The 11,983-nt window shown below is 28.8% G+C and overlaps 2 protein-coding genes across 2 annotated transcripts; both read right to left on the bottom strand.

The window, feature by feature from the left end:
- Nucleotides 1-262: 262 nt before the first annotated feature.
- Nucleotides 263-3,287, bottom strand: LOC129870561 (acetylserotonin O-methyltransferase-like). The gene is made up of 3 exons (XM_055945383.1): nucleotides 3,000-3,287; nucleotides 1,801-2,347; nucleotides 263-735 (listed from the first exon to the last, which is right to left on the bottom strand). The coding sequence occupies exons 1-3, from the start codon at nucleotides 3,236-3,238 to the stop codon at nucleotides 412-414; spliced, it is 1,110 nt and encodes a 369-aa protein (XP_055801358.1). The 5' UTR covers nucleotides 3,239-3,287; the 3' UTR covers nucleotides 263-411.
- A 5,940-nt stretch (nucleotides 3,288-9,227) lies between these two features.
- On the bottom strand, nucleotides 9,228-11,983 carry LOC129871597 (acetylserotonin O-methyltransferase-like). The gene is made up of 3 exons (XM_055946552.1): nucleotides 11,698-11,983; nucleotides 10,477-11,023; nucleotides 9,228-9,745 (listed from the first exon to the last, which is right to left on the bottom strand). Exons 1-3 carry the CDS (start codon nucleotides 11,934-11,936, stop codon nucleotides 9,422-9,424), a joined length of 1,110 nt encoding a protein of 369 aa, XP_055802527.1. The 5' UTR covers nucleotides 11,937-11,983; the 3' UTR covers nucleotides 9,228-9,421.

The raw sequence follows: 11,983 nt of genomic DNA, 5'->3' as shown, positions 1-11,983 counted from the left end.
GCCTCCGAACAGATTAAAAATCAAGAAGGATAAGCTTGAATAACAGATTGAATAGACTCAATTTGTGGAATCACATCAACAGATATGTTTTTGCAACAAATATATAATAGATTTGAATTCATAATTTTAAAAGTACAACGAGTTCAATGCTAATTAAGAACCTTAAATATGAACCGACAAAGTTTATATTCTGATCCGTCTCAAAATAGACTAAAAATCAAGAAGGATTAGCTTGAATAACAGATTGAACGGACTCCACTCGTGGAATCACTACAACAGATATGTTATTGCAACAAGTAATAAATTTGAATTCATAATTTTAAAAGTACATCGAATTCAATGCTAATTAAAAACCTTAAAAATGAACCGACAAAGTTTACATTTTGAATCCACCTTCAAAAATACTAAAAATCAAGAAGGATAAGCTTGAATAACAGACTGAACAGCATTAATGTGACTAATAGAGTGTCTATTGAATCCAGCAGCATTCAAAACATAAGCCCATTCTTTAGCAGTCCTCTCTTTACCATTGGTTGTGTGAGCCATCATTGCCATATCGAACATTAAAGCAACATCTTTGAGCTTCTCATTATTTGATCCTCTTGTAATAATTTCTTCTTTTTCACCAATTATTGCCTCAACTATTATCACTTTCCCTTTGTCTTTTGGAATTGCTTCTCTACACTTTGTTAATATTTGTATGCATTCTTCATCTCCCCAATCATGCAAAACCCGCTAATATTATAACAAATTCAGCAGACATGAGGTTATGAAAATTTAAAACAGTATTAAAAATAAGTGAACTTCCCAAAAAATCCGTCGAAAATATAATTAGCCAGTCAAAAATATTTACAATGGGCTTATTTCAGTCAGAAATTCCTTAGCGTACGACAAGACCTTTATCACAAATTTGTGTTTTTTTAGTAGTGAAAGATTAACAGAAATAGAGATAATTTCTCACTAATACAATATATTCAATATATATACATGAGGTTATGCAAAACTATTATTTAAAATAATAAATAATAATAATTTCTGATGAAATTCATTGAAAACATTTTTGACGGATATCCCATCAAAAAATCCTAAAAACACTATTCTCAAGAAAAAAAAATTGATTAAATTCTCAATAATATTTCCGATAGACTTATCATTGAAAATCCCTTTACAAAGAGCTATTTTCTGACGAAACATCCATCAGGAACTCACAATTTTTAGTATAAAAAATTAACTAAAATAGGGATAGTATTAAATATATCAATGGACAACTTTAGACCTATTCTCAAAGGACCATTCATGTTAATTACTAGTGCTTTTCATGTAGGAATTATTTTGTGGAATAATGACAGAATCATGAGTGACTTTATTAGAATAAACAAACAAATTAACTTTACTGAGTTATTTCTATGAAATGAATGACCATTTAAAAATTAACTCTAGTGTTAATTAAAATGTCAAATATTTTAAAATAAAATTCAATTAACTAAAATTGATTACTATTTTCTCTATTTTAAATTAACTGAATTTGTGATACAATGAACACATATTAAAAAAAATATTCAAGAACATAATTTGAACCATACTTTTCATTATTGCCCTTTATAGAATCATAAATATAACTTTGCAAATGGTGTGATTTATCTCCTAAAAAATATAAAACTTCAATAAATGAAAGACAAATATACAAAAAAAATTCAAACATCTATCTTGAACTTTGAATAATTTAATTATTTTGAACAATGAAAAATTTCTCAAAAATTTAATTAATATGAAATAGAGGGGTATTAAATATCTACTTACCTTGAGGAATGCTGCATCAGCTTTGGGAACATAATTAAACATGTCACCTCCAACATGTACAACACCAATAGCATGAGGAGCAACAGAAGCAACGTGAGGGAGATCAAAATTAATCCCATTAATCCAAGGAAAAGCCTCCACCAATGATCTAAGAGTTCTTCCATTACCACCACCAACATCAACCACCGTGTTCACCCCCTCGAATATTTTGGGGCAACCGTCGATAATCGCTGTTACAGTCATCCTAGCATCGCAATCCATTGCATTATTAAAAATGTTACTGTATTCGAGATCAGCTTCTGCAAATTTCCAGACATCCTTTCCATGCGCTGCATCAAAGGCGGGTGTACTATTGTCCTTTGACGAAATACGTGCGCTAAGATTGTGCCACGGTGCCAGCATCACAGGGTTGCTTTCGAGTAGCAGAAAAGCAGCCATGCTATTCTCGCCTTCTTTAATGAGAAGGCGGGAAAGAGGTGTTTGAACATAACTAATTTTGCCATTTTCGGGTGATGTCTCCTTGAATATTCCACGGTTGATCAAGAACCTATAAAAATAGGTCGGGCATGTACGTATTATTAACATTTTTTTGTTAAAACATAGATGTCTACAATCAACAATTATATTTTTTAACAATATTTCATAATAACTATCAAGTTTTTCTTAGAATCGATGTTTCATCTTACGTTATACCATACAATCTCTATAACATTATTTCGCTATAACAATCAAAAAATATCCAAACGAACGATAATGTTATAGAGATGTTTGACTGTATAATTATTATTGATTTCATTCTATATGTCATACTCTTTTTTTAGTCTGTCTCAAAAATAACTTTACATATCCTTATTTTAAAATAATTGAACTTTTAACTTTTCGTTTTATCAATAATTTTTTTCCTCTTAATATCAGTAGGATAAAATATTTTCGACGAAAGAGAACTTCATACATAGAAATTGAAGTCGAGATTTTTAGTTTAGGATGCATGAATATATGTACTAATCTCTTCACTATAACTTTTGGTGGACTGATCCCTTAATGAGATGATCTTACAGTCACACAAATATATTTATCATTCGTTTTAAACAACGGATTTCAAATATCAATTTTTATTTTTCTAAATTTCATATCCAGATAAATAATGTCACATAAATTGAGCTGGATGGAGTAACAAATTACAAACTAATTAATAATACCTTAGGATACGATAGAGGGAAGTGGAGCAACAACCAAGTGCAATAGATAGTTGATTTAGACTAACAGGTTCTTGATTTTTTTCCAAAAAATCAGCAATTCCTAACTCAATGGCACATTTAATCACAGCCATTTCCGTGAAACCAAACACAAACTTCCACATATTTGCTTGGGCTTCATGAGATTCTTGATTATTTTCTTCATCTCTTGTTCTTGCTTCTCCATTTGTTTGTTTCTCCATGGTGAAGAAAAGCTTAATTAGCGTTTTTGTTTTTTTCTTTATGTTTTTGCTAGTTGAATACTTCAATGGACTGGTTATGCTATTTAAAGCAATAAGAATCTTGTAAATTACTATTTTAGGACAAACTTGTTTGGATGGTTGGTGTCACGTGATTTTCCCGACTTCACGTGAATCTATGCTTTTTTTTCGAAATCATATATAATAGTGTTATATGTTTTTAAAAATACATAAATATAGATATGTGAATTCACTCTCAAATTATCATATAATGTGATGATGACTGGATGCACCTCTTTAAGTGATGTTAAAAATTTAAATATATCGATATATTTGTTATATATAACTATGTTTCATGTCGAAAGTATTGAGATCGGTTGAATACATTAATTGTATGATATATCATCCAGTGCTACTACTTTTAATATACACATTTGGTTTGATTGTGTTGATATATATATATATATATATATATATATATATATATATATTATTATTATTATTTGCTTGTGAATATTTATTAAATTTTAAGAATTATCAAATGTTTCATCATTTACAAAACATGTTGTGTTAAATTTGTGTGGTTACTTCATATTCAAGGGTAATATACTTCTATAAATAGTCCAACTACACCACATTTCCTACACAAAGGGACCAATAGCATACATTTCGATAAATTGAAGGTTAGATATGCATATTTAAATATCATAAGAATTTAAATAAAAATATACACCAACTATGTAGGGACCAAAAATGCTATTTAATTTGGAAAAATTACGCGGATAAACAAACATATACCAGTTAATTAACTAACATAGCTATAGTTTGAATTAATTATGGCTCGCGACAAATATCTAGTTGTAATTACAGTTTGAGTTTTGTATAATTCGCACGATTATACAGTTGAGTTTTGTATAATTTATGCGACTTATACAAACGTTGTGCGTGAATCGAATTATATAGTGAAATATACAAATATTACAAATTGTATAATGAATTATACAAACATTGTGCATGAATTGTATAGTGAAATATACAAACGTTATACAAAAACTGTGAATTATATAACGAATTATACAAACGTATACAAATGTTGCGCGAATTATACAAATGCTGCTATAACTATAACTACTAATTGTAATTAACAAACTATAGTTATGAAGCATAATTAAGATATTTTTGAGTGACTATATGCGAAAATTCCCTATTTAATGTTCACATTATTTAATATTTCTTTAAAATACCCCTCCGCAAAAAGCAAAAGTAAAATAATGTTAAATTGATTAGTGCAATTTAGTTGTATAAGAATCCATATTAAAATTGATTGTACAAGTTGGATATATAAATTAATATTCGCATACAAAATAAATTTCGCTTCAATATAATTGTTTGCACATTACATAAATAATATAAATGATAAATTAATAAAATTAGCTTTTTTATTTACAACTTTTTTAGAATTATATAAATTAAAAAGTGGACTATTAGTGTTATTAAGCTAAATCAGATGAAGATTGATGTTAATAAGACTTGTTTTTAAAAAAAATGAAAAAGGCCAAAATTGTTCCTTTACTATTTGACGACAAACACTTTAACCCTTCATTGAAAATTAGGAGTTTATTTGGATTTAATTTGAGATTTGAATCGGTCGCAAACCATATGGTTAGATCGAAATTAAAAAGGAACTAATGATGGGTTAGTCCGTTAAGGGCATACATACCCACTTTCATTAAAGTATGACGATAATGTAAAATTGTCAATTTTATAATGAAGGATAAAAATTCTGGAATAGTAAAGGAGAAATTTTATTTTTAATCTATTGTTAAAATAATTGAAATAGTCTTATCGTTTTTTAAAAATAATTTTATAGATTTAAAAATATCTTTACAAAGAAACGAGAAAAAATGAATTAGAGGTGAAGATGGAGTTTTGCATTTTATCTTGTTTAAAATATTTTGAGAATTAGCAAAAGATGTTGTAGAATAACAAAATAAAACACTGGTTGAACTAAAAGTATTTATAAACAAATTATTTTTTATTGATTTGATTTATAATCACTTAACTCATATATATTTTAAATATTTAATAAACATATTGAACAATTTATAAATTTAACCAAATAAATCGGCCCAAACTAATTAATTTGCCCTGCTGAACCTACATTATTTATCCAACTGCCTGACAATATAATAATATATGTGGGCAAATAATTATATATATCCTTGTCAAATAATGCATGAAAATAATTATATATATCCTTGTCAAATAATGCATGAACATAATTATATATTATTATAAAATAAACTAATTTAATAATTTAAGAAAAGAAAATAAGAGAAAGAAATAATTGAGAGAATTTCGTGTGTATGTTTTTTCTTTCGTTTTCGTCGTCAAAATTGGCATTATATAAATAAAAAGAAGGTATGTAAATTGTCAAAAAAAGGAAAGTGGGCAATTTGCCCAGAAAGACAATTGCAATTTGTCTACTTATTTTCCAAGTGGGTGGGTCCACATGAAAAAAGCCATCCATTTCCTACCATATATATACACTGAAAAAAGCAAATAATTATATATATACTTGTCTTATTGTTGCTGCAACTTTTGTGACTAATAATTCAAAAATACATGTTAGGTACACCACATTTTTCAACATGACCCTCTGGCCCAACATGTTTCCTTATTATATTTTTCACATCTTATTAATTATTAGCATATAAGAGCCGAAAAAAGAAAAAAACATTCGTTCTATTATAAAATAAATTAACTCAACAAAATAGAAAAAAACAAAATAAGAGAAAAGAAAAAAATTCTTTCAATATTTATATATCTTAATATTATGATCTATAGGTTATTTATAGCCGAAGAAGGAGAAAGAGTTAAAATAACAAAATAAGTTATAGGAAAAAGTAAGAGGATAACAAATGATGGGTAGAAAAGAAAAATGAACAGCCACCACCATTTGTACGTCCTTCTAATACTACATCACATTAATTTGCCTTAAGAAAGAGTACAATGGTCCCCCAAAAAATATAATAAGGAAATTATATGCCAAATAGTGAATTGATGAATATAAGTAATTCATATATTTTGATATATACAAATTCAGTATTCTTATATAAAAACATAAATAAATATATTTAATTCTCCTGTATTTTTTAATAAATCTTGCCGGAAGAAAAATACAAGGAAAAAAAAGGAATGAAGAAGCTAGAAGACCGAAAAGGAAAATTAGTCATTTTTTCCATAGTAAATCAAAATGAAATTAGCGTGTGGAAAATAGAAAAGAGGAAGAAAACTACTTTGACTAATATAAATTCAATATTAGCCAAAATATACAAAAATAATGATAATATATTTAGTACGAAAAAGGGCCTAAAATGTTCTTGACATCCATCTTTAGGTCCAAAAATGACATTTTCTTTAACGGAAAAGGGCATGAGGGACATTTTTGTACCATTTTCATAAGTTTGAGTACATTTTAAGCCCTTTTGCGTAATTCAAATTCTGTTAAATAAATTTTGATTTATAATTAATTTTAAATAATTAAATTATAACCAATAAATAGCCGTTACTATTTTAAAAAAATTATTAATAAATTTTGATTTATAATTAATTTTAAATAATTAAATTGTAACCAATAGATGATCGCCACGTGTTTAAAAAAAATTAATCAAATTATTTAATTAAAATTATGTTAAAAAAAAGGTCATTTTTGAAACTAAAAGTGGGTGATTATCATATAAAATTCTGAAAATTAATGCACTTGTCATCCATACTTAGGTCTATTTAAACTATTTTTAAATAAATACAGATATTTTAAGAGCTGTAAATAAAATATTATAAGTGGTAAATACTTAAAACTACATTTAAAACTTGTAATATTGACTCTTAAATACATATATGGTGTGATTTTTCTCCTAATATATCATGTGGAAAAATTGAAGAAGGAACAAATTACTTTCGTCAATCTAGACTCTCTTTTTTACCCCATATTGTAGGGTGGATCGTGTCAATATTATAGCATGTTTGACTAATCTATTAAAAAATCAAAAGTGTTTATTATATTTTTCTTACAAAAACTAAGAAAATAAAGTCAAAGTAAGTTTTAGTTATCTCATTATCAATTAACGGATATTAATGTTATCGATCGAGTGATCAAATGTGTAACTTCCCCAAAAAGTAGCATATGTGTAGGAAGTAGGGGTGTACATAGATCGGGTTGGTTCGAATTTTTTACAAATCAAACCAAATCATTTGTGTCGGGTTATTAAATCTATAAACCAAACCAAACCAATAAAAGTCGGGTTTTTCGATATCAATTTTTCTAGGGTTTTTCGAGTTTTTTCGGGTTTTTCGAGTTTTTTCGGGTTTTTCAAATTTTTTATAGTATCTAATAAAAAGAACATAGCAGTGCTTCTTAAAAAGAGTTCTAGTACAAAATATCAACATATAAGATGGAAACAGAATATTGTTTGAAGTTTTAACTTTATAATATAACTTTATAAGATGAGCTTTTTTTTTGTATATTATTTAGATGGGCTTCTCAAGTTCAAATCTAAATGTAAGAAAGAAAATAAAAATTATGAAAAATTTTTAAAAAATATTTATAAATTACATTTTAATAAATATTTTTATGTATAACATAATTTAAAAGTAGTACATCTATAATCGGATCGGTTTGGGTTCGGTTTGACTTTTTTAGTTAAAACCAAACCAATCCTATAATGGTCGGGTTTTTTTTCAAACACCAAACCAAGTCAAACCAAACCACTAGTCGGTTTTTTTTTCGATTTGGTTTGATTTGTCGGTTTAGTGCGGTTTATCGGTTTGTCCTGTACAGCCCCCTAGTAGGAAGAATTCACATTTTGTTTGTACAATTGGTCCAAAATAGTAGGCTTAAAGTCTTATTCAAACGGGCTTCGGTTAAGCCCAATTCATCCCAGGCCCAGGCCCAGGACCAGGACTGGCCATTAACTTCTCTTTACTTAAATCTCTCAATTTACAAATTTTTTCAGCTAAACGCACTACGAAATAATTTTGAATAAATCCGTTAACTCTTCGAAGCTTAAAAATTGAATGGCGTCACCGGATACCGACGTGCTGATGGTTCCCGCCGGCGAGGGTACTACCGGAGTTGGAACGTCTAATAAAAAGCCAAAGCGATTTGAGATCAAAAAGTGGAACGCTGTTTCTCTCTGGGCTTGGGGTTAATTTCTAACCCTAATTAATTCCATCGTAGTTGTTATATGTATTTTTTGATGTAGATTTAACGATTTTATGCTGGTTTTTTAAGTACCGGAATCCGGTGATCTATTCAGATTTTAAATCAGTGATTGCGAAGTACTATTGCTCTTTGCTAGTTTTTTCTGACATTGTTGTGAACTTAGTGTGTATATATGTTTAGGAATCCCGTGGAATTAGTCGAGTTGCGCTCACCTAGCCCACACACCACGGTTATTAGGAATTTTAAACTATATGTACTTTTTTTTAGGCAAAGGTAGTGAATATACCTATGCTTGCTACCGAAAAATTGGACGTATGATGGATAGTTGTATGGTTTTTGAATCGGAAACAGCAGGTCTATGTATATTTGCTTACGTGAAATTAGTGGTGAATGTTAATCCAAAAATCTAAAGTCAGATATGTACTAATGGTAATATTGTTTTGTTACCTGCGCTCGTAGTTGCTATCCATGAATCAGAATTAGAAAGGAACATTGACTGGTAGGTGCTTACAGCAATTTGAAGTTATTTGTAATTCCTTTTAGGAGGTGGTTAGATCATAGATGCTTAGTTTACAGACAATTTACCATCTATGTTTAAGTTTGAGTGTTTTCAATGTACTGTTCTCCTTGTATTGCTTATTGTTACCTCAAAAAATAATAGATTTGAATTCATAATTTTAAAAGTACAACGAGTTCAATACTAATTAAAAACCTTAAATATGAACCGACAAAGTTTATATTCTGATCCGTCTCAAAATAGATTAAAAATCAAGAAGGATTAGCTTGAATAACATATTGAACGGACTCCACTTGTGGAATCACTACAACAGATATGTTATTGCAACAAGTAATAAATTTGAATTCATAATTTTAAAAGTACATCGAATTCAATGATAATTAAAAACCTTAAAAATGAACCGACAAAGTTTACATTTTGAATCTACCTTCAAAAATACTAAAAATCAAGAAGGATAAGCTTGAATAACAGACTGAACAGCATTAATGTGACTAATAGTGTGTCTATTGAATCCAGCAGCATTCAAAACATAAGCCCATTCTTTAGCAGTCCTCTCTTTACCATTGGTTGTGTGAGCCATCATCACCATATCCAACATTAAAGCAACATCTTTGAGCTTCTCATTATTTGACCCTCTTGTAATAATTTCTTCTTTTTCACCAATTATTGCCTCAACAATTATCACTTTCCCTTTGTCTTTTGGAATTGCTTCTCTACACTTTATTAATATTTGTATGCATTCTTCATCTCCCCAATCATGCAAAACCCACTAATATTATAACAAATTCAGCAGACATGAGGTTATGAAAATTTAAAACAGTATTAAAAATAAGTGAACTTCCCAAAAAATCCGTTGAAAATATAATTAGCCAGTCAAAAATATTTACAATGGGCTTATTTCAGTCAGAAATTCCTTAGCGTACGACAAGACTTTTGTCACAAATTTGTGTTTTTTTAGTAGTGAAAGATTAACAGAAATAGAGATAATTTCCCACTAATACAATATATTCAATATATATACATGAGGTTATGCAAAACTATTATTTAAAATAATAAATAATAATAATTTCTGACGAAATTCATTGAAAACATTTTTGACGGATATCCCATCAAAAATTCCTAAAAACACTATTCTCAAGAAAACAATCTTTTGATTAAATTCTCAATAATATTTCCGATCGACTTTTCATTGAAAATCCCTTTACAAAGAGCTATTTTCTGACGAAACATCAATCAGGAACTCATAATTTTTAGTATAAAAAATTAACAAAAATAGGGATAGTATTAATTTAAACCATATTTTCCACTATTGTCTTTTGTAAAATTATAAATATAACTTTACAAGTGGTGTGATTTATCTCCTAAAAAATATAAAACTTCAATAAATGAAAGGACAAATATGAAAAAAGATTTCAAACATATATCTTGAACTTTGAACAATGAAAAATTCCTCAAAAATTCAATTAATATGGAATAAATGGATATTAAATATCTACTTACCTTGAGGAATGCAGCATCAGCTTTGGGAACATAATTAAACATGTCACCTCCAACATGTACAACACCAATAGCATGAGGAGCAACAGAAGCAACATGAGGGAGATCAAAATTAATCCCATTAATCCAAGGAAAAGCCTCCACCAATAATTTGAGAGTTGTTCCATCACCACCACCAACATCAACCATCGTGTTCACCCCCTCGAATATTTTGGGGCAACCGTCGATAATTGCCGGTACTGCCATCCTAGCATCGCAAGCCATTGCATTATTTAAGAGGTTATTGTGTTCGGGATCAGCTTCTGCAAATTTCCAGATATTCTTTCCATGCACTGCATCAAAGGCGGGTGTACTATTGTCCTTTGACAAAATACGTGCGCTAAGATTGTGCCACGGTGCCAGCATCACAGGGTTGCTTTCGAATAGCAGAAAAGTAGCCATGCTATTCCCGCCTTCTTTAATGAGAAGGCGGGAAAGAGGTGTTTGAACATAACTAATTTTGCCATTTTCGGGTAATGTCTCCTTGAATATTCCACGGTTGATCAAGAACCTATAAAAAAAGGGGCCGGGCATGTACGTATTATTAACATTCTTTTTGTGAAAACAGAGATGTCTACAATCAACAATTATATTTTATAACAATATTTCACAATAACTGTAAAGTTTTTCTTAGAACCGATGTTTCATCTTACGTTGTACCATACAATCTCTATAACATCATTTCGATATAACAATCAAAAAATATCCAAACAAACGATGATGTTATAGAGATGTTTGACTGTATAATTGTTATTAATATCACTCTATCCCATTCTATATGTCATACTCTTTTTTTAGTCTGTTTCAAAAATAATTCTACATATCCTTATTTTAAAATAATTTTAACTTTTAACTTCTAACTTTTCATTTTATCAATAATTTTTTTCCTCCTGATATCAGTAGGATAAAATATTTTCTACCAAAGAGAACTTCATACTTAAAAATTGAACTCGAGATTTTTAGTTTAGGATGCATGAATATCTGTACTAACCTCTTCACTACAACCTTTGGTGGACTGGTCCCTTAATGAGATAGATCTTACAATCACACAAATATATTTATCATTCGTTTTAAACAACGGATTTCAAATATCAATTTTTCTTTTTCTAAATCTCATATCCAGACAAATAATATCACAAAAATTGAGATGGATGGAATAACAAATTACAAACTAATTAATCATACCTTAGGATACGATAGAGGGAAATGGAGCAACAACCAAGTGCAATAGATAGTTGATTTAGACTAACAGGTTCTTGATTTTTTTCCAAAAAATCAGCAATTCCTAACTCAATGGCACATTTAATCACAGCTATTTCTGAGAAACCAAACACAAACTTCCACATATTTGCTTGGGCTTCATGAGATTCTTGATTTTTTTCTTCATCACTTGTTCTTGTTTCTCCATTTGTTTGTTTCTCCATGGTGAAGAAAAGCTTAATTGGTGTTTTTGTTTTTTTCTTTATGTTTT

Source organism: Solanum dulcamara, chromosome 10 (assembly GCF_947179165.1).
Source record: "Solanum dulcamara chromosome 10, daSolDulc1.2, whole genome shotgun sequence".
Taxonomy (NCBI): Eukaryota; Viridiplantae; Streptophyta; class Magnoliopsida; order Solanales; family Solanaceae; genus Solanum; species Solanum dulcamara.
Note: the sequence above shows the minus strand (reverse complement) of the source record. Positions and strands in the feature narration are given on the sequence as shown.

Bases quoted from the DNA above. Each gene is read 5' to 3' on its own strand.
- LOC129870561 (XM_055945383.1), bottom strand. From the start codon at position 3,238: ATGGAGAAACAAACAAATGGAGAAGCAAGAACAAGAGATGAAGAAAAT. The intron at 2,348-2,999 runs GTATTATTAATT...CTATTTTTATAG, and splicing joins TCCCTCTATCGTATCCTAAG to GTTCTTGATCAACCGTGGAA. The intron at 736-1,800 runs GTAAGTAGATAT...TTATAATATTAG, and splicing joins CTGATGCAGCATTCCTCAAG to CGGGTTTTGCATGATTGGGG.
- LOC129871597 (XM_055946552.1), bottom strand. From the start codon at position 11,936: ATGGAGAAACAAACAAATGGAGAAACAAGAACAAGTGATGAAGAAAAA. The intron at 11,024-11,697 runs GTATGATTAATT...CTTTTTTTATAG, and splicing joins TCCCTCTATCGTATCCTAAG to GTTCTTGATCAACCGTGGAA. The intron at 9,746-10,476 runs GTAAGTAGATAT...TTATAATATTAG, and splicing joins CTGATGCTGCATTCCTCAAG to TGGGTTTTGCATGATTGGGG.